This window comes from Choristoneura fumiferana, chromosome 26, assembly GCF_025370935.1.
Source record: "Choristoneura fumiferana chromosome 26, NRCan_CFum_1, whole genome shotgun sequence".
In the NCBI taxonomy this organism is placed as follows: domain Eukaryota; kingdom Metazoa; phylum Arthropoda; class Insecta; order Lepidoptera; family Tortricidae; genus Choristoneura; species Choristoneura fumiferana.
In genome coordinates this window covers 11,255,092-11,278,052 of record NC_133497.1, presented here as the reverse complement: position 1 = coordinate 11,278,052, position 22,961 = coordinate 11,255,092, and the positions used below count along the sequence as shown (strand labels likewise).

The following is a 22,961-nucleotide window of genomic DNA, read 5'->3' as shown; positions in this document are numbered from 1 at the left end:
CTGCAAACACTCTCGTGACTCTTCGAACTCGTTCAGTCCGCTCCGCTCACTCACATTCAGTGGACGAACGTCTGCATAGCATTTTAAATTTTATAATTTTGGCTACAGGACCTCATAAATGCATCTTGGGAATGCGATTAAATTAAAGGGCAGTTAAAAGAAGATTTGTATACAAAAAACATTTATTTATTGTCAAAAATACATTAAGCATGGGATTGAAAATTCAGACTAATGCATCATAAAAACGAAATTCCTACGACATTTAAATTAATCCCATGTAGTAAAATCGTTAAAAATATCGTAATGCAGCAAAATGTCTCGCGACGCAAATTGACCAAGAAGCGAAATGTCCGACGTCCTATTAACACAATATGCATAACGCTGAACATCAGAATAGCAATTAAATCGTGCAGCATAATGTCCAAACTACATCTTGTAAAAAACGCTGTCTAAAAAGCAAAGAATCTTAGTGAAAGCAGTTGGCCAGAGCAGAATGACCAAAACGCTTTACCTATTAAACTTTAATCTCGTGACATAATATGTTTTGGACGTTTTGGCGTTCAGTTTTTATGGGCGATATGAAGTATTACCTAATTTAGATTTTGAACGATTTAAACTTTGGGCATTTTACATAATTAGACTTCATGCTATCTGGCCGTGCTCCTTCATGGACGTTATGTGAATTGGGTGTTTCACTATTAAGACATCGCAACACCATGGACGGTTAACACAATGGGGCACGTGTATTTCAGACCATTTGAAATCGTGGGTATTTTGACTCATAGACGATTCGGTACCAAGCCATTCAAACAGGCACACTCGACGCCCTCTCCCGCAGCGACCTAGCCGCATCCACATTTGTCTGTCGTGTTGTGTTACGATGCTCTCTGTCTCTCTTTCTCTCTATAGCTTTGATGCGACGCAACACAAGACGTCACAACGCACTGCATATTCAGATAAATGTGAGCGCGGCTCTTGATGGAAAGCGTGGCCGCGCAGCCCCCCTCCCCGCTCAAGCAACAGCCTTCTCTCGTGCGTGAGCTCATCTATGAGTAGCCTCGCCTTCGTATATGCCTAGCCAAATATTCCCTGCGAGAAAACCGCGACTCACAATTGTCGCAAGAAAAAGGTTTCTCGCCTGTGTGAGTTCGTATATGAAAACTTAAATATTTATTTTGAGAAAACCGCGACTCACAAACGTCGCAAGAAAAAGGTTTCTAGCCCATGTGGGTTCGTCTATGCACAGTCAAATTGCTCCTTTGCGAAAACCGCAACATACAAACGTTACAAGAAAAAGGTTTCTCGCCTGTGTGAGTTCGTCTATGCCTAGCCAAACTACTTCTTCGAGAAAACCGCGACTCACAAACGTCACAAGAAAAAGGTTTCTCACCTGTGTGAATTCGTCTATGCTCAGCCAAATTGCGCGTTTGCGAAAACCGCAACTTACAAACGTTACAAGAAAAAGGTTTCTCGCCCGTGTGAGTTCGTTTATGTGTAGTCAAACTACTGCTACGCGTAAACCGCGAATTACAAAGGTCACAAGAAAAAGGTTTCTCGCCTGTGTGAGTTCGTACATGAATAACTAAATAACTTTTGCGAGCAAACCGCAACTTACAAATGTCACAGGAAAAAGGTTTCTCGCCTGTGTGAGTTCGTTTATGCAAATCCAAATTACTTCTTTGAGAAAACCGTGACTTACAAACGTCACAAGAAAAAGGTTTCACGCCTGTATGAGTTTCTTTATGCGTATACAAACTACTTCTTTGCGAAAACCGCAACTTACAAATGTCACAAGAATAAGGTTTCTTGCCTGTGTGAGTTCGTTTATGCGCATCCAAACCACTTCTATTAGAAAACCGCGACTCACAAACGTCGCAAGAAAAAGGTTTCTCGCCTGCGTGAGTTCGTCTATGACTAGCCAAATTACTGCTATCAGAAAACCGCAACTTACAAACATCGCAAGAAAAAGGATTCTCGCCTGTATGAGTTCGTCTATGACTAGCCAATCTACTTCTGTAAGAAAACAACGAGTCACAAACGTCGCAAGAAAAAGTTTTCTCGCCTGTGTGAGTTCGTCTATGCCTAGCCAAACTACTTCTATGAGAAAACCTTGACTTACAAACGTCACAAGAAAAAGGTTTCTTGCCTGTGTGAGTTCGTTTATGCGCATCCAAAGTACTTCTTTGAGAAAACCGCGACTCACAAACGTTGCAAGAAAAAGGTTTCTCGCCTGTGTGAGTTCGTCTATGAACTGCTAAATTAGATTTCAGAGAAAATCGCGACTTACAAACGTCACAAGAAAAAGGTTTCTCGCCTGTGTGAGTTCGTCTATGACTAGCCAAATTACTGCTATCAGAAAACCGCAACTTACAAACATCGCAAGAAAAAGTTTTCTCGCCTGTGTGAGTTCGTCTATGCCTAGACAAACTACTTCTATGAGAAAACCTTGACTTACAAACGTCACAAGAAAAAGGTTTCTTGCCTGTATGAGTTCGTTTATGCGCATCCAAAAAACTTCTTTGAGAAAACCGCGACTCGCAAACGTCACAAGAAAAAGGTTTCTCGCCTGTGTGAGTTCGTATATGAATAACTAAAGAACTTTTTAGAGCAAACCGCGACTTACAAATGTCACAAGAAAATGGTTTCTCGTCTGTGTGAGAAAACACAACAGATTGATTCCGATACTGTGATTTGGAAATATTGTCAGAGCAAGTTGTTTCTTGTGTGAAAATCCTCGCATCATCGGACGAATATCGTAACAATGTTTCACTTCCTGTTTCTAAATGATGCGTAGCTAACTCTGCACAGATATTAGATTCTTCTACTGAATGTGTACAATTATGATTTTTTAGACTTGATTTACAGTCAAAGATTACGAGACAAGTGTTGCATGTGGGCAGGTCTTCTATGAGGATGCGCTCGAGCCTCACAGAGCAGCTCCTAAGCTGGAAGTGTTGGTCGTGGCTCATGTTGCAGCGAGGTCCCTCTCCAAGGCCGGTGTGGGTGCAGGCGCCGCCTTCTGGCTTCAGACTGCATGGACCCTCCAGTCTACAAAAAGCATCTGTAAAAAATATTTTATTTATAGCTACATGTTAAATTTTATTAGAAGGGTTCCTATTATTTTTTACTCTCTTTACAGGTTATAACTTGTGTATGTTTGTATGTAATCACTTTAATGAAAAAAAATAGAGAAATAAATAACAATACCCAAATGTGCCAGATTCTGTTTCCCAATACCACCCAGAGCCCATGTAACGCCATTTTTGAACAATGGTAAGTTACTTAAAATGAGGCAAGAAGGACATTACACTTTGCCTCGTTACTGTTTGGGATTGTACAATGGCCTGCATAAATGCATGGACAGCTTAAGTTCTATTATCGCGTAACACTAGCGGCCTCTATTCGGAAAGATGTTCGCAAGAAATGAACTAGATGGCGCTGTTAAACAGTTTAACGATTTAGGTAAATTTATAGAATGTTTACAAAAATAATATTGCTGCAGTATTTTGATCTACTTACACTTTAAGTTGCGTAGTACTTTGTAAACAATTACGGTTATGGTTAGCTTAATACTCGGTATATTAAATTATTATAATGATCGATATTTTATCCTAATGACGCAATGTATCGATAGCTCAGTTGATCGGCTGTTTAGAATGCTCGCATATTTAGTGTATGGTCATGACTCATGAGTTCGCATCCTACGTTTCACGAGATTTTGATTTGTTTTTTTCTCATTCTATTTTAATTTTGTATATAGTAAGTAATATGGGAATAAAAAAAACTGAAATAAGGATAACGTTGCAACAGAAATAATACACGTTTTGAAGTTTAAAACAAAATATTTATTCCTTAAGCATTCATTATTTGTTTGTTCTTGTATTCTTTATATTATCATTTTGTAAATGTGTTTTTTGTTGTCATGATGTGCTGGCCGAATTACATTACAAAAAAATATTTCTATTCTATTCTTTTGTATTCTAAAATAATGTTTCTATCCATTAAATATTGCCGCAGTTATTGATGATACACAAGGTGTTAATTAAATAATTGAAAATCAGAAAATAGTTTGCTTGGAATCGAGAGTAAAATCGAGTACACTATGATATGTTTAAAATCAGGTTATGTTTGTGTTTGTAAAACCTTTTTTTATTGTGCCCAGTCCTAAGGCCCAGTGAAAATGTTGCGAATCATACGGCAACCAAATGTTTAGCGAGGTTGCATAACCTATTACTTAGATAATTTAATACTGGCCGTTTCGCTGTCAGTTTTATTTTCTACTTAAAACGGCGAAGCGCAACTGACGACATTATTACTTACTACGCAAAACACATGAATTCTTTTTTAAGCAATGACGGTAATCGAAAATAAAAGCAAAATTACTTATGAAATTTTTGGAGTGTTTGAGGTTTTCAGCTATTTAATTAACACCTTGTATAATGAAGTATATACGCAAAGACGATTTTAACATTTTATTGAGGTATTAGCTTAAGTATTCATTTCCGAATCTGGAAAGAGGATTGAAGCTGAACCACAATAAATATTAATACCTGAGACCGGGTTATCATAAGACTCGTACTCATTATAATACTGAAGTTTTTCCAGTTTTAAACATTTACTTATCAATAGTTGATGGCGTAAATCCACTGTAGTCTGTTATTGATAGTTATTAATTAGATTACAGTTATATTCAATTGAACTTTCACACTAATTATCTCTGATGATTAAACAAAACTATTAAGGCATAATTAAACGTTTTGTTCAGAAAGAAAGAAAGAAAGAAAATACATTTATTCGGAACAGTGACAGAATAATTACATAAAAGAAAGAGAAAAAAAAACAGTGTTACTGTTCACGAAACGGACCCACCTCAGCATAATGCCGGCTCAAGAGCTGGCGCTGGTCTTCCGGTGGGACCGTGAGGCCGTCATTGCACGCTGCACGTGCGACCGAACCGTGCCTAATTGTGAACGCGACTGTCTATGGTCAGCGCTACCAACACAAGCCAAGCATGACATTGACATTGACAACTCTGACACGGTCAACCACACGTGCAGCAAGCAAGACGAGAACAAAACATAATATTTAATTATAATAATTAACATGTAGATGTTAATCTAATAAATAGTGATCAAATGGTAAAAAGTGAAATAAACAGACAAACAACAGTTGTTTCGTTAATCAAGACATACACAAGATCTATGACATTCTGAGTACCTACTCAAGATAATAAGACAAGATGATAAAATAAAACAAATCAAAGAAAAATATAGACAACAAAGTGAAATAAAACAAAAAAGAACTAAGTATAACCATCCAAACACTGTCAACACCGATGGGACATATTGCTCAGGTATGTACTAAAAACAGCTGGTGTCATGCATCAACGTTTCCTGATCTTTTTGATGAGCATAAATAAATTTTTTGAGACCAGTTTTAAAACAATGCATGTTTTTCAGGTTCCTGATTGGCGGTGGAATATTATTCCAGCATTTAGTTGCAACATAGCGGAAACTTCCTCGGAAAGTAGCTGAAGCGTGTTGCGTTGTTACCAGCTGTACACTACATTGTCGAGTTCTGTGTGGTCTGTGACTGGACAACCATGACAACTTTTCAAACAAATATGAGGGAGCCCTGTGCTGTGATATTCCAAATAATAAACATGCCAGATGAAGCTTGCGGCGGTGTTGCATCTTAAGAATGTTATGCTTATTTAAAAATGGTGTCACATGACCCCTTGGTGGAATGTTGAAACAGAAACGAGCACAAGCATTTTGAACACGCTGGATGAGTTTTTTAGTTTTGGCTAGTAGCCGAGGACCATATACTATGTCCATATAATTCAATTTTGACAATACAAGTGACTCAACCAGTTGCACTCGTAGAGTTTCTGATAAGAATGGCCTGATTCTGTATAGTATTTTAAGTTTATAAAAGCAATTCTTAACAGAACTTGCTACATGTTTCTCAAATCGGAGATCACAGTCGATTAAAAGGCCTAAGTTGCGTGCATCATATACTCGGTCAATGGGCTTACCCATTAAATTAATGTTAATAGTTGGGCTGACCTTATTCAATTGTTGTTTACTACCGAGAATTAAATATTTTGTTTTTGTGGGATTAAGTAGTAAGCTGTTCCTTGAAGCCCAAGAAGCTATGTTTGCCAAATCTGTGTTCAACTTTTGTACAGCACTATCAATTTCTGACGGTTTGCAGGATATATAGACTTGTATATCGTCTGCATAAATGTGGTATTTGCAGTGTGTAATGAGTGACCCAATGTCAGCAGTGTACAAAATAAAAAGAATTGGTCCGAGTATGGATCCTTGTGGTACGCCTCTAGTGAGGCTAATCCTTTCTGATACTCGAGAGGAGCCATTATTAAGGTTTACTTTTACATATTGCCAGCGATCACTTAGATAACTGTTAAACCAAGCCAGTGCATTGCTGTCGAACCCGTAGTAACTGAGTTTGGACAATAAGATATCAACATCCAGGCAATCAAATGCCCTAGAGAAGTCGAGCAGCACAAGTATTGTGCACATTCCTTTAGCCTGAGCACACAACACATTGTCAGTGACGTCAAGCAGGGCGGTCACTGTACTTCTGCCCTTCCTAAATCCTGATTGTACGTCTGGCAAAATATTATTACGCTCTAGGTATTCTGTTAATTGAGTGCAAACAGCTTTTTCCAATACTTTGGATAGACATGGCAATACACTAATTGGTCTAAGGTCTTTCAGCTCAGATGGATTTGTGTTCTTAGGCAATGGACGCACAATTGCTAATTTCCAAAGGTCAGGAAATGTGGATGTCAATATGGAGGTATTTACTAAATCTGTTATTGCATCCAAAGTGTATGGCAAAGTCATTATTAACATGTTCAAACTAATACCGTCACATCCCTCTGCATTCGATTTTAAACTACTAATTATTTTGATTATTTTATCTGAGCTTATTGTTTCTATATGAAAAATGGAATTGCTATACTTGTGAAATTCAAAATAAGTAAGCTGTGATAAAGTGACTTGTGGTGATATCGGCAAAGTAAGAAAATGCTTGTTAATTATATTTGGATCACTTAATAAATTGGGCAGTTCTTCATTATTCTTAGGTAATATAGTCGATTTAAGATTTTTCCAGAGCAATTTAGGTTGGTTAATTTTATTGTTTATATTTTGTTTGAAGTAGGCACACTTCTCACTATATAGTGCTTTATTTACTGTTGATTTTAAGTCTTTATAATATTCCTTTTTACTATCAGAGCCAGTTTTATGAAAGTCAGCCGCAGCTTTGTCGCGCATGCGCATCATGAGCTTGACTGTGTCCGTGATCCAAGGGTAAGAAGAATGTTTGACAACAGATGTTTTTAAGGGCGCATGTAAGTTAAATAAATTAACTATTTGTTCGCTCAATGCAGTAACCTTATGATTAACGGTATTTAGCTGTGACATTGAGTCCCACACTACACTCTGCAAGTCCATGTCAAGGCTTGCGAGGTTGATGTTTTTCAGAGGCCTGTATGTGATTGTATAGGGCTTTGGTTTGTTTCGTTTGACACTAAACTCGCATAGCACCAGGCAGTGACCATACAAATAAAATAATTACTTACCATCATAACAGAGTGCTACATGATCATAAATAAATATTTTGGTTTATAGGTAGGTAAAATAATAAAAATATAATTGTTTGAGTATATAACCCGGTCTACACTCCTACGCGGAACTATCAATTGTATTTTAATTAATAACTGGTGTAACCACCGTGATTTTCAATAACTGCTTGCAAACGGGAACGCATTGATGCAACAAGATTTTCACAAAGATTAGACCCGCGAATACTGTCCCATATGTTTATACAGTGTGCTTCTAACGTTTCCGGCGTTCGCTCATTTTGGTAATCCCAACGTTGGACAATAACACCCCATAAATTTTCAATAGGATTTAAATCCGGTGATCTTGCTGGCCAAGGAACGACTTTAATATTATTTTCATGTTGATGAAACCAGTCCTGCACGATACGAGATCGGTGTATTGGGCAGTTATCTTGCACGAACGTTATGCATGGCACTTCTTCTTCTGGATAGACATTTCTAACAGTGGGCAACATGGTCTCATGTAGCAAATTGGCATAATTAGCACCATTCGCTCGACTGGGTATTCTCACAAGTTCTCCTGGGTCAGCAGCGCTCATCCATCCCCACATGTTAACTGTTATACGACCAGATTCCATGTTGGGCACTACATGGTCACTGTCGTATCGCGTATTATTTCGACGCCACAAACTTAGTCGTCCATGTTGGCTGGATTTAAAGGTCTTCTCGTCAGTAAAGATGACATTGCTCCAATCGTCATCTAAGTGCTCCAAAGCGAATGCTAGTCTTGCCGTTTTGTGACGTTCCGTCAGCAAGGGTTTCACAGCATGTCTACGATGATGCAGGCCTTCACTATGAAGAGCACGACGGACTGTATCAACACTTGTGTTGAATAAACTGGCATAGTCGATTACCGGTTTAAATCCATTTTCTTCATATTCCCTGACCATAGCTTGGCGCTGCGGCGTATCAATGAGTCGTGGTCTGCCCGATCTTTGACGATGCAGCAAAGATCCTTCGTCTTGATAACGTCGTACCCATAATATAACTGTTTTTCTCTGTAACAATATAAATAAATATGAAATAATGCATTGTAGATGTAATATTTGTAAAAAAAAAATGGTAGGATGAACGTAAAAAAAAACTCACATTAACTCCAGTTTCTCTAGAAATTTCCGACATATTTTTTCCTTCTTTGTATAAATGAATGATTTCACACCTTTTTATCATTTCGACATTGCGATGAGAACTCATTTTAAAGAACAATTTCGATAGTTAGAAGATTCAAGTTGAAAGAGACAATCGAACGAAAAGCAGGAAGCAGCCGAACAAGTAGCAAAGTTTTTGTAATAAAAACAGCCTGGTAATTTGAAGATCTTCAGTCTACCCTCTTTAAGTTTCATAAAACGTGACTTACCGATTAATTTTAATAAGGTGACCAGAGTTATGGATCCAATTTTCGTAGCTGCAGATAACAGTTCTATGGTCGAGTGGTCTGTAAATGAGCCGACAGAATCGTATGTCGCGAGTTCAAATCCTACCAGGCGACAATACTGAGTTTGTGTTTTTGTTAATTTACTGCTTGGAGATTAGTAAAGTTAACACTTCGGTAGTTATAAAACAAGCAACATGAGTCTCCTTAAAGAATTCACCGCTGGAATATTTGACGGACAAGAAACGATTTGCGTACGAATAATAATATTCTCACTTTCGCACAGGTAGGAAAGGAACAGAAAATGTCGTTACACGCTTAAAGGTATAAGCATCCCACGGTGTCCCACCCAGGCTATAAACCCAGGTTATGTTTAGTTATAGGTAGTGCCACAAGAATTGAAGAGAATGATTACACACAACAGCTACAATAATATCATGAAATATCTTTCTAACATGAAGATAAAAAAATATTTGTAATTTTTTGGTATCAGCGCCATCTAGTGGTATTTTAGTAAACTAACTAAGTTAGTAAATAAGTAAATTCCACTAATACACATCGAACACATAGATGGCGCCGTTTCTCGCGTCAGACGATTATGTTTTGGGATTGTCCATCGACTTTTGCAGGCCATAGTACAAAGCAGGGAACCTTCTTACCTCTACAATAAACTTAAATTCTCTCATATGCACACTAGACAAGCCCCCCGCCTTACCTGCCCGAGACACAGATCGGCTAGTTTCCGTGGTAGCTTCCGGTACGCTGCCACGCGATGCTGGAACAATCTTCCTCCACCAATAAGAAACGCTAGTTCACTTTTAAGCTTTAAAGCCAAATTAAAACTTCATCTTTTCCGGGAACAAGTGTCTTCTGCCTAGCCGATCTGTAGATTTTATGCCTTACATCTATTTATCTATTTATTTCTTTGTTTTTATTTATTATAATATTGTGTACTAGCTTTTGCCCGCGACTTCGTCCGCATGGAATAATAACTTTGGGAAGTATTTAATTTATTTAGGATACCTATTCTGCCAATAATAGCACATAGAAACTTCCACAGTTTACTGAAAATAACCTATTTTAATACATTGCTATAAATATAAACTATTTTTTTGTTATCCCATCCACCTATTTCCCATAGTAAAACATAAATATTTTGCGGGTAGCCACATTTTAGCAATACGACGTGTATTCTACCCTACCAACACAAAAGGACTAATTTTTAGTATTCTTCATAGTGAACTCTTGACTTCTTACGTCCTTTATTGTAAGTTAGGAGGGTAGGATTATAATTAAAACGGCATTTTTACTAAGCATAGCTACACATATTTCCGACAAACATACTTATAGTAAATTTGTTTGGAATTCCTTAAGAACTCTCATCCCCTATTCATAGGTCGAAATTTTAAAAGCGCCGGAAAAAATGTTTTTTGGGTTCCGTAGCTCAAAAGGAAAAAATGGAACCCTTATAGGATCACTTTGCTGTCCGTACGTCCGTCTGTCTGTCAAGATCCTCTATCTCGTATGTCTGACTGTCTATGTATTGACATCTATAATGACCCCACATTGCGTACATTTTGCTATGAGCTTAAAGGGCACTGCTAACAATGCATCATCTCCTCTGCTAACATCCCCTCGCCGGTAAAAAATCTATTTATTTCTTATAATGTCCAAATGCCAAGTTTCACAAAGAACCATCGACTTATCTTCAACAATGACGATCTTCCATATAAACTTTCATCCCCTATTTCACTCCCTCGCTGGGAGAATTTTAAAAACGCGCGAACAAACATCTATTTATCTCTTATCACGTGCCCAAATTTCTAGTTTAATAAAGACTCATCGATTTATCTTCGATAATGACGACCTTCCATATAAACTTTGAACCCCTATTTCATCCCCTCACAGGTCGAATTTTCAAAAAAGCTCAAACAAATATCGATTTATTTCTTATTAAGGGCCTAAATGCCAAGTTTCATGGTTTTATCTTCGACGGCGACGAACTTCCACCATATTAACTTTCATCCCCTATTTCAACCCCTCAAAACCTTTTTTTTGCAATAAAAGATAGCCTATGTTCTTTCCCAAGGTCTATTCTATCTCTGTACCAAATTTCATTCAAATCGGTTCAGCGGTTTAGGCGTGAAAGCGTAACAGACAGACAGACAGACAGACAGACAGACAGAGTTACTTTCGCATTTATAATATTAGTATGGATAGTATGGATAGTATGGATTAAGGGCCTAAATGCCAAGTTTCATGGTTTTATCTTCGACGGCGACGAACTTCCACCATATTAACTTTCATCCCCTATTTCAACCCCTCAAAACCTTTTTTTGCAATAAAAGATAGCCTATGTTCTTTCCCAAGGTCTATTCTATCTCTGTACCAAATTTCATTCAAATCGGTTCAGGGGTTTAGGCGTGAAAGCGTAACAGACAGACAGACAGACAGACAGACAGACAGAGTTACTTTCGCATTTATAATATTAGTATGGAAGTATGGATAGTATGGATAGTATGGATTAAGGGCCTAAATGCCAAGTTTCATGGTTTTATCTTCGACGGCGACGAACTTCCACCATATTAACTTTCATCCCCTATTTCAACCCCTCAAAACCTTTTTTTTGCAATAAAAGATAGCCTATGTTCTTTCCCAAGGTCTATTCTATCTCTGTACCAAATTTCATTCAAATCGGTTCAGCGGTTTAGGCGTGAAAGCGTAACAGACAGACAGACAGACAGACAGACAGACAGTTACTTTCGCATTTATAATATTAGTATGGATTATATTTGGGTACAGCTGCGCACTTCGCTTCTATTGTTTTGCTTTGCGATGCTTTACGTTACGATACCTTTATGTCATGTGATTGTCTAAACGGATTCACTGAAAATCAGCGTCTTTGCATTTCATGTATCGACAAATGATGAGTGAAATCCTTTTTTGGAATTACCTCAACAATAAATTCACTAAGTATATCTTGGTTTCTTAAACAGGCTTTGTAAATACTGTAATATTGTTGTGATGTTTTTCAAAATAAATCATTCATTCATTCATTCATTCAAATGTTATTTAACAAATGACACCCTTATTAAAGGATACAGATACATGTAGATCTATGCATGTGTGCGGAAATCTCAGTTAATTGTCTTATGAAGCACCTGGGCGAGAACACCCCGGAGCGTCACTCCACCTCATCATACAGAATTCTTATACTGTTGTGTTGCATTACTTGCAAAGTCAGGTACTCCTGCTTTAATTTAAACTACTTTTATTTTTATAATTACACATTTTTTACTTTCATTCCACTAAAAGCTTACTTTGCATTGAAAAAGCGACGTCTGGCTGCTGCACCGTTTCAGGTCCAATGACTACTTCGTCCTTGACCTCGTGTCCGAAGTACAAGCCTTCTGCCACGGCCGCCTCGCTCACGCCGTACTCGCCCCCCTCGGGCTCCTCCTTCACCGCCACAGGCTCGCACTCCGCAGTCGCGCTGTATGTCCACCGCGCCGACTGTTCCGCGTCGGAAGCACGGCGGCGGCAGGCGGCTGACTCCATGACCACGACACGGACTAACCAGGCTGCTCTGTGCTGGTTTAGCCAAAATATATTTTAACAACAAGCTCAAGAATCACATCGTCTGCAATAACACTGTTTACCAACTCTACAATACAAGTGCGTGGTGGCAAGATTATGATATATTCGTTGAATTCGTTGCGGCAAAACAATGCACGCATATTATCCTCAGATATAATATTGACATATGAAAGAATTGCGGATAGGTAGGATGGGTACGGTGATACTTGCGTTTTTTCCATTCCACGCCATAAACGTTTGAGGCCAATAATGTATAAAAAAATATATACTTGAATCCCGAACGAATAAAAAAACACTAGCTTGAAAGACCTTGTATAAATAAACAAAAATCACAAATATTATATTATTTTGTTTTAAAGGAAAAAATAGAAATTTTAATCTCGCCGACATTTATCGCGTAAAACGGAACTCTATTTCAATAGAGCTTGACTTTGCTTATCGACCGAATCGATTCCACAATCTTGTCAAATCGTTTGACTCGCATTTAGACTTTGCTATTAGTACGAGAGCAAAGGTCGTTAAATGCATCTTTGTATCGAGTGTTTCGTATTGTTTGATGTTTTGAACTGTTACTTTGTAATTCAATTTTTTTATTACGGTTTTTGTTCATTTTTTAACCGTTATTAGTTTTTATATAGTTCCAAATATGACCGCATGGTTTGTGAGATCCCGATAGACAAGCAAAAACACTTGGTACGCGGATTAAGCCGCAGGCAAAAACAAGTTAAAAATAAAAACTATCACTTATATAATTGATTACACACCTCTAGCATATTCAATCGAGAGTCACAGTAAATCGATTCGAATTAACATTCTTACAACCCTTTAATTGCCTAATGACATGTGTCACTGTACCCATTCTATCCGAAAAATACTACCTATAAAAAGACTAAAGCTCGTCACAGTTGTCACTTTGACAACTAAACTAACTTTTTGTAATTAGTAGAGGAGCGGCCACATGCAATCGCTCGTCACTCGATTGAAGCGATAAACCTGGTCACGTGACCCCCTTTCGGAGGTGATTTGAATTTCCCGCGACTCAAAAAAGTAGCGTCTAGTGACAGATTACTAATATGAGAACACCCAGGAGCGTCACTCTCCACCTCATCATAGAGAATACTTATACTGTTGTGTTGCATTACTTGCAAAGTCAGGTACTCCTGCTTGAATTTAAACTGCTTTTATTTTTATAATTACGTTACGTTACGTTGTTGTTAAAATATATTTTGGCTGAACCAGCACAGAGCAGCCTGGTTAGTCCGTGTCGTGGTCATGGAGTCAGCCGCCTCTCGCAGCGACAAGATGGCTTCTTGCAGGAATGATCTTGGCCTTAGAAGCTAATTTCTTAATCTCATTTAGTAGCATTCGTGGCAGTGGTACAAATAAAATAAATCGGAGTGAGATTGGATTGGAGAGAGACTGGATCCACTCGAAGGCTTAAATAATAGATTATAGGTCTAAAGGGAGCGGCCACATGCAGTCGCTTGTTTGTTTCTTATTTAGCCACTTAAGCAGTGACGCTAGCGACATCTATACCGTAGCCCTCATCGAGAAACTTTCGGCACTCCATTGGAACTAACCACTAGCGTCACTGCTTAAGTGGCAAAATAAGAAACAAACAAGCTGAGATATGTGGTCGCTCTGTTTCGACGTGTAAGACGGACAAACATACAAACACACACACTTTCGCATTTATAATATTATTTTACTTAATTTCCGATAGTTTGGTCAATCCTCTTTAAGCTGCGTTTCCACCAGTGATGTGCGTGGAACCAATACATACGCTTCATCTTCCTAGCCTCACTCTGAACGGTTAGCGCTGCCGCGTGAGCGTAGCGAGTGTTTCATCGCGCGTGCACTGTAGTAAAATATATGTGACGTACAGACTGATACACGTAGATGATAAAACTATAGCCCACTTTCCATTAAAACAGCTGGGGTGTCATCACCCCGCGGCAACGGAGGTAACGGATGGAGCGGACCGGAATAAAACAGCGAGCACTTCCACTAAAGCTTGAAACCCACTGACAGCGGCTGCGGAGCGGAGCGGAGGCCGTGCCGGTTGTAATATAAGAGCTAACATAAAAGGGTCCGCATAGAATACCACGCCACGCTTATTTCTCGCGCGGACTCTGCTCGCCTCTGCAAACACTTTCGTGACTCTTCGAACTCGTTCAGTCCGCTCCGCTCACTCACATTCAGTGGACGAACGTCTGCATAGCAATTTAAATTTTATAATTTTGGCTACAGGACCTCATAAATGCATCTTGGGAATGCGATTAAATTAAAGGGCAGTTAAAAGAAGATTTGTATACAAAAAACATTTATTTATTGTCAAAAATACATTAAGCATGGGATTGAAAATTCAGACTAATGCATCATAAAAACGAAATTCCTACGACATTTAAATTAATCCCATGTAATAAAATCGTTAAAAATATCGTAATGCAGCAAAATGTCTCGCGACGCAAATTGACCAAGAAGCGAAATGTCCGACGTCCTATTAACACAATATGCATAACGCTGAACATCAGAATAGCAATTAAATCGTGCAGCATAATGTCCAAACTACATCTTGTGAAAAACGCTGTCCAAAAAAGCAAAGAATCTTAGTGAAATAGTTCAGTTTTTATGGGCGATATGAAGTAGGTAATTTACAATTTGGACGATTTAAAACAACTTTGGGCATTTTACATAATTAGACTTGTTGCTATCTGGCCGTGCTCCTTTCACTATTAAGACATCGCAACACCATGGACGGTTAACACAATGGGGCACGTGTATTTCAGACCATTTGAAATCGTGGGTATTTTGACTCATAGACGATTCGGTACCGAGCCATTCAAACAGGCACACTCGACGCCCTCTCCCGCAGCGACCTAGCCGCATTCACATTTGTCTGTCGTGTTGTGTTAGGATGCTCTCGGTCTCTTTCTCTCTATAGCTTTGATGCGACACAACACATGCCGTCACAACACATCGCATCAGATAAATGTGAACATCATCCCAGCATCATCCCAGCCTATATACGTCCCACTGCTGGGCACAGGCCTCCTCTCAGAACATGAGGGCAAGAGGGGATAAATGTGAACGCAACCATATAAAATGTACGAAAGCGATACCTTTCTGATGCGTCACGACACAACACGACAGTTAAATGTAAACGCGGCTCTTGATGGCAAGCGTGGCCGCGCAGCCCCCCTCCCCGCTCAAGCAACAGCCTTCTCTCGTGCGTGAGCTCATCTATGAGTAGCCTCGCCTGTGTGTATTCGTATATGCCATGCCAAATGATCCCTGCGAGAAAACCGCGACTCACAAACGTCGCAAGAGAAAGGTTTCTCGCCTGTGTGAGTTCGTTTATGCACATCCAAACTACTTCTTGAGAAAACCGCGAATTACAAACGTCACAAAAAAAGGTTTCTCGCCCTGTGAGTTCGTTATGTCAAAGTAATTTTTCGAGTAAACCGCAACTTACAAACGTCGCAGAGAAAGGTTTCTCGCCTGTGTGAGTTCGTTATGCCATCCAAATTACTTCTTTGAGAAAACCGTGACTTACAAACGTCGCAAGAAAAAGGTTTCTCGCCTGTGTGAGTTCGTTTATGTGATCCAAAGTACTTCTTTGCGTAAATCGCGACTTACAAACGTCACAAGAAAAAGGTTTCTCGCCTTGTGTGAGTTCGTCTATGACTAGCCAAATACTTTTTTGAGAAAACCGCGACTTACAAACTTCGCAAGAAAAAGGTTTCTCGCCTGTGTGAGTTCGTTTATGCTATCCAAATACATTTATGAGAAAAACCGCAACTTACAAACGTCGCAAGAAAAAGGTTTCTCGCCTGTGTGAGTTCGTCTATGCATAGCCAAATACTTTTGAGAAAACCGCGACTTACAAACTTCGCAAGAAAAAGGTTTCTCGCCTGTGTGAGTTCGTCTATGCCTAGCCAAATTACTTCTTTGAGAAAACCGCGACTCACAAACGTCGCAAGAAAAAGGTTTCTCGCCTGTGTGAGTTCGTTATGTGCATCCAAAGTACTTTTTAGAAACCGCGACTCACAAATGTCGCAAGAAAAAGTTTCTCGCCTGTGTGAGTTCGTTATTAATTAAAGTATTCTTTGAGAAAATCGCGACTTACAAACGTCGCAAGAAAAAGGTTTCTCGCCTGTGTGAGTTCGTCTATGACTAGCCAAATTACTGCTATCAGAAAACGCGACTTACAAAATCGCAAGAAAAAGGTTTCTCGCCTGTGTGAGTTCGTCTATGACTAGCCAAATTACTATTTAGAAAATCGCAACTTACAAACGTCGCAAGAAAAAGGTTTCTCGCCTGTGTGAGTTCGTCTATGACTAGCCAAATTACTGCTATTAGAAAACCGCGACTTACAAACGTCGCAAGAAAAAGGTTTCTCGCCTGTGTGAGTTCGTCTATGACTAGCCAAATTACTTCTTAAGAAACCGCGACTTACAAAAGTCGCAAGAAAAAGGTTTCTCGCCTGTGTGAGTTCGTCTATGCCTAGCCAAACTACTTTATGAGAAAACCGCGACTTACAAACGTCACAAGAAAAGGTTTCTCGCCTGTGTGAGTTCGTTTATGCTATCCAAAGTACTTTTTAGAAAACCGCGACTCACAAACGTCGCAAGAAAAAGGTTTCTCGCCTGTGTGAGTTCGTTATGCATAGTAAAGAACTTTTTGAGAAAACCGCGACTACAAACGTCACAAGAAAAAGGTTTCTCGCCTGTGTGAGTTCGTTTATGCGCATCCAAAGTACTTTATGAGAAAACCGCGACTTACAAACGTCGCAAGAAAAAGGTTTCTCGCCTGTGTGAGTTCGTCTATGAATAGCTAAAGACTTTTAGAGAAAACCGCGACTTACAAACGTCACAAGAAAAAGGTTTCTCGCCTGTGTGAGTTCGTTATGCGCATCCAAAGTACTTCTTTGAGAAAACCGCGACTTACAAACGTCACAAGAAAAAGGTTTCTCGCCTGTGTGAGTTCGTATATGAATAGCGCCCGCGTTCTGTGTGAAGGCGTCCATATACCGCCATGCAAATACGCCCGTCGCGGGCCCGCGCACGACCCGCGCCCGCTCTCTGTGTGTGTTGCCCTTAAATAACTTTTGCGAGCAAACCGCAACTTACAAAGTCACAGGAAAAAGGTTTCTCGCCTGTGTGAGTTCGTTTATGAACATCCAAATTACTTCTTTGAGAAAACCGTGACTCACAAACGTCACAAGAAAAAGGTTTCTCGCCTGTGTGAGTTCGTTTATGCGCATCCAAAGTACTTCTTAGAGAAAACCGCGACTTACAAACGTCACAAGAAAAAGGTTTATCCCTTGTATGAGTTAGTATATGACTAACTAAATATCTTTTTTGAGCAAACCGCGACTCACAAACGTCGCAAGAAAAAGGTTTCTCGCCTGTGTGAGTTCGTTTATGCGTATCCAATTTACATTTATGAGAAAATCGCAACTTACAAACGTCGCAAGAAAAAGGTTTCTCGCCTTTGTGGGTTCGTCTATGCATAGTCAAATGGCTCCTTTGCGAAAACCGCAACTTGCAAACAATACAAGAAAAAGGTTTCTCGCCTGTGTGAGTTCGTTTATGCTTATCCAAATTACATTTATGAGAAAATCGCGACTTACAAACGTCGCAAGAAAAAGGTTTCTCGCCTTTGTGGGTTCGTCTATGCATAGTCAAATGGCTCCTTTGCGAAAACCGCAACTTGCAAACGTCACAAGAAAAAGGTTTCTTGCCTGTGTGAGTTCGTTTATGCGCATCCAAAGTACTTCTTTGAGAAAACCGCGACTTACAAACGTCACAAGAAAAAGGTTTCTCGCCTGTGTGAGTTCGTATATGAATAACTAAAGAACTTTTTAGAGCAAACCGCGACTTACAAATGTCACAAGAAAAAGGTTTCTCGCCTGTGTGAGTTCGTTTATGCGCATCTAAAGTACTTCTTTGAGAAAACCGCGACTTACAAACGTCGCAAGAAAAAGGTTTCTCGCCTGTGTGAGTTCGTATATGAATAACTAAAGAACTTTTTAGAGCAAACCGCGACTTACAAATGTCACAAGAAAAAGGTTTCTCGCCTGTGTGAGAAAACACAACAGATTGATTCCGATAGTGTGATTTGGAAATATTGTCAGAGCAAATTGTTTCTTGTGTGAAAATCCTCGCATCATCGGACGAATATCGTAACAATGTTTCACTTTCTGTTTCTAAATGATGCGTAGCTAACTCTGCACAGATATTAGATTCTTCTACTGAATGTGTACAATTATGATTTTTTAGACTTGATTTACAATAAAAGATCACGAGGCAAGTGTCGCATGTGGGCAAGTCTTCCATAAGGACGCGCTCGAGCCTCACAGAGCAGCTCCTAAGCTGGAACTGTTGGTCGTGGCACATGTTGCAGCGAGGTCCCTCCCCGGGGCGGGTGTGGGTGCACTCGGGCGCGGCCCCGGCTCCGCCCGCTGGCTGCAGCTGGCACGGGTCCACCTCAGTCGTGTTCAGTGTATCTGCAAGATAATATATTTGGGAGATTAATTGATGGGTGAAACACAAAGCCAAAAATCCAACAGAACATACAGAGCTTGATATTCAGAGGAAAAAAACATTTTGTAAAATGGGCGATTATTGGACGATTTAACTGTCTCATTTTTCTGGTAATTTTTCTGTAAAAATTGAAAAAAAATTGACCAGAGAAATGAGGCGGTTCAAACGCACGAATAATCGCCCTACGATCCAATGATTCCAGTGAAAGTTATCAATATGCAAGTGAAGTGAAGCGTATCCTTTAATAATCATGTCTGTCTCCAGTCTCCTGATACTATATGCAGCATACAGACAGATCTATCATAATTTACCTAATTTATTTTTAATTACATCAGGAAATGGATTATGGTGTAAGGTAGGTGAGGTATACATCTGTTCACTCACAAAGGCCCGCCTCTCCACAGCTTATTATCAATGTGCACAAGTAAACCTTCTACTTATATGTATAGTTGTTTTAGTCTGCGTGAATGATGGTAAGCTTGTGACTGAGGACACGTTCGAGCTACGCACACATAGACTTGTTGTATGGATTTGTTTACAATTACGATTATAAAATGTGGAGAAGCAGGCCTTTGTGAGTGAACAGATCCATACTTTGTCCATGTGCAAATGAATGAACTATGAAAGAAAGAAAGAAAAATGACTATGGTAATGTATCTTTTTCTTTTGTTTCGTTTTTCTTTGCATGTTTTTTTTTTAGTAGAAGCATGGCTTAGTGTAGTTCATAGTGAGCCAAACCTTGTTTGTGACACGCAAGTGGGGTTGGCAAGTTGCAGGAACGTCTCTGGCCCTGCTCTCTGCTGCGCCGCAGGGCACTGGCACTGGGAATAGCTTGCATGCTGCTGCAAGGCTTGCCTCTGTGCAGCTCTCCTACTGGAAGTCGCTCCAGTCGAACAAAACAGCTTGTCAGCCTGTACTGCTGCTCGGGGCTCCTGTTGCAGCGAGGTCCCTCTCCAAGGCAGGTGTGGGTGCAGTCGGGTGTGTCGTCGGCGCCGCCTTCTGGCTTCAGACTGCATGGACCCTCCAGTCTACAGAAAGCATCTGTAAAAAATATTTTATTTATAGCTACATGTTAAATTTTATTAGAAGGGTTCCTATTATTTTTTACTCTCTTTACAGGTTATAACTTGTGTATGTTTGTATGTAATCACTTTAATGAAAAAAAAAAGAGAAATAAATTACAATATCCAAATGTTATTTAACAAATGACACCCTTATTAAAGGATACAGATACATGTAGATCTATGCATGTGTGCGGAAATCTCAGTTAATTGTCTTATGAAGCACCTGGGAGAGAACACCCCGGAGCGTCACTCTCCACCTCATCATAGAGAATTCTTATACTGTTGTGTTGCATTACTTGCAAAGTCAGGTACTCCTGCTTGAATTTAAACTGCTTTTATTTTTATAATTACACATTTTTTACTTTCATTCCACTAAGTAGCTAGTCACAAAGCTTACTTTGCATTGAAAAAGCGACGTCTTGCTGCTGCACCGTTTCAGGTCCAATGACTACTTCGTCCTTGACCACGTGTCCGAAGTACAAGCCTTCTGCCACGGCCGCCTCGCTCACGCCGCACTCGCTCCCCTCGGGCTCCTCCTTCACCGCCACAGGCTCGCACTCCGCAGTCGCGCTGTATGTCCACCGCGCCGACTGTTCCGCGTCGGAAGCACGGCGGCGGCAGGCGGCTGACTCCATGACCACGACACGGACTAACCAGGCTGCTCTGTGCTGGTTTAGCCAAAATATATTTTAACAACAAGCTCAAGAATCACAGCGTCTGCAATAACACTGTTTACCAACTCTACAATACAAGTGCGTGGTGGCAAGATTATGTTATATTCGTTGAATTCGTGCCGGCAAAACAATGCACGCATATTATCCTCAGATATAATATTGACATATGAACGAATTGCGGATAGGTAGGATGGGTACGGTGACACTTGCGTTTTTTCCATTCCACGCCATAAACGTTTGAGGCCAATAATGTATAAAAAAATATATACTTGAATCCCGAACGAATAAAAAAACACTAGCTTGAAAGACTTTGTATAAATAAACAAAAATCACAATTATTATATTATTTTGTTTTAAAGGAAAAAAGAGAAATTTTAATCTCGCCGACATTCATCGCGTAAAACGGAACTCTATTTCAATAGAGCTTGACTTTGCTTATCGACCGAATCGATTCCACAATCTTGTCAAATCGTTTGACTCGCATTTAGACTTTGCTATTAGTACGAGAGCGAAGGTCGTTAAATGCATCTTTGTATCGAGTGTTTCGTATTGTTTGATGTTTTGAACTGTTACTTTGTAATTCAATTTTTTTATTACGGTTTTTGTTCATTTTTTAACCGTTATTAGTTTTTATATAGTGCCAAATATGACCGCATGGTTTGTGAGATCCCGATAGACAAGCAAAAACACTTGGTACGCGGATGAAGCCGCAGGCAAAAACAAGTTAAAAATAAAAACTATCACTTATATAATCGATTACACACCTCTAGCATATTCAATCGAGAGTCACAGTAAATCGATTCGAATTAACATTCTTACAACCCTTTAATTGCTTAATGACATGTGTCACTGTACCCATTCTATCCGAAAAATACTACAAAAAGACTATAATTAAAAGCTCGTCACAGTTGTCACTTTGACAACTAAACTAACTTTTTGTAATTAGTAGAGGAGCGGCCACATGCAATCGCTCGTCACTCGATTGAAGCGATAAACCTGGTCACGTGACCCCCTTTCGGAGGTGATTTGAATTTCCCGCGACTCAAAAAAGTAGCGTCTAGTGACAGATTACTAATATGAGAACACCCAGGAGCGTCACTCTCCACCTCATCATAGAGAATACTTATACTGTTGTGTTGCATTACTTGCAAAGTCAGGTACTCCTGCTTGAATTTAAACTGCTTTTATTTTTATAATTACGTTACGTTACGTTGTTGTTAAAATATATTTTGGCTGAACCAGCACAGAGCAGCCTGGTTAGTCCGTGTCGTGGTCATGGAGTCAGCCGCCTGCCGCAGCGACAAGATGGCTTCTTGCAGGAATGATCTTGGCCTTAGAAGCTAATTTCTTAATCTCATTTAGTAGCATTCGTGGCAGTGGTACAAATAAAATAAATCGGAGTGAGATTGGATTGGAGAGAGACTGGATCCACTCGAAGGCTTAAATTATAGATTATAGGTCTGAAGGGAGCGGCCACATGCAGTCGCTCGACGCTCGTTTCCAGCGATAAATCTGCAGGGCTACTACGAAACTCGAAGTTCGTGTCGTGCGATCCCTCTCGCTCTCGTATTAGATAGTGTAGGTGTCAGAGGGACCGCACGACACGAACTTCGAGTTTCGTAGAAGCCCAGCTGGTCACGGGCCCCATTTTGAATTTGATTCTGATTTTCCCGCGACTCAAAAAAGTAGCGTCAAGTCGCCGCGTCGAGCAGCAGCGACAAGATGGCTTCTTGCAGGAATGATCTCGGTCTTTTGAAGCTGATTTCTTAATCTCATTTAGTAGCATTCGTGGCAGTGGTACTAATAAAATAAATCGGAGTGAGATTGGATTGGAGAGAGACTGGATCCACTCGAAGGCTTAAATAATAGATTATAGGTCTGAAGGGAGCGGCCACATGCAGTCGCTCGACGCTCGTTTCCAGCGATAAATCTGCAGGGCTACTACGAAACTCGAAGTTCGTGTCGTGCGATCCCTCTCGCTCTCGTATTAGATAGTGTAGGTGTCAGAGGGACCGCACGACACGAACTTCGTGTTTCGTAGTAGCCCAGCTG

General features: G+C 39.8%; 3 protein-coding genes across 4 annotated transcripts in view; all 3 read right to left on the bottom strand.

The window, feature by feature from the left end:
* LOC141442574 (uncharacterized) overlaps window positions 1-13,085 on the bottom strand; it is a 28,604-nt gene extending 15,519 nt beyond the window's left edge. Inside the window, exon 1 of the mRNA XM_074107591.1 lies at window positions 12,347-13,085. Coding sequence (XP_073963692.1) covers window positions 12,347-12,584 — 238 coding nt within the window. The 5' untranslated portion in view covers window positions 12,585-13,085. The remainder of the gene's footprint in view (window positions 1-12,346) is intronic.
* On the bottom strand, window positions 165-21,386 carry LOC141442567 (uncharacterized). 2 transcript variants are annotated; one of them, XM_074107581.1, is made up of 2 exons: window positions 20,633-21,385; window positions 165-3,061 (listed from the first exon to the last, which is right to left on the bottom strand). In XM_074107581.1, exons 1-2 carry the CDS (start codon window positions 20,868-20,870, stop codon window positions 1,218-1,220), a joined length of 2,082 nt encoding a protein of 693 aa, XP_073963682.1. In that variant the 5' UTR covers window positions 20,871-21,385; the 3' UTR covers window positions 165-1,217. The 2 variants fall into 2 exon arrangements, with proteins under 2 accessions (XP_073963682.1, XP_073963684.1); XM_074107583.1 differs by lacking the exon at window positions 165-3,061 and adding an exon at window positions 20,224-20,458 and having other exon boundaries at window positions 20,633-21,386.
* LOC141442568 (uncharacterized) overlaps window positions 17,633-22,961 on the bottom strand; it is a 163,254-nt gene continuing 157,925 nt past the window's right edge. The window contains exons 2-3 of the mRNA XM_074107584.1: window positions 19,910-20,212; window positions 17,633-19,134 (exon numbers count right to left, since the gene is read on the bottom strand). Of these exons, the coding sequence (XP_073963685.1) occupies window positions 17,723-19,134; window positions 19,910-20,212 (1,715 nt within the window). The 3' untranslated portion in view covers window positions 17,633-17,722. The remainder of the gene's footprint in view (window positions 19,135-19,909; window positions 20,213-22,961) is intronic.

Bases quoted from the DNA above. Each gene is read 5' to 3' on its own strand.
- LOC141442567 (XM_074107581.1), bottom strand. From the start codon at position 20,870: ATGGAGTCAGCCGCCTGCCGCCGCCGTGCTTCCGACGCGGAACAGTCG. The intron at 3,062-20,632 runs GTAAGCTTTGTG...TATTTTTTACAG, and splicing joins CGTCGCTTTTTCAATGCAAA to ATGCTTTTTGTAGACTGGAG.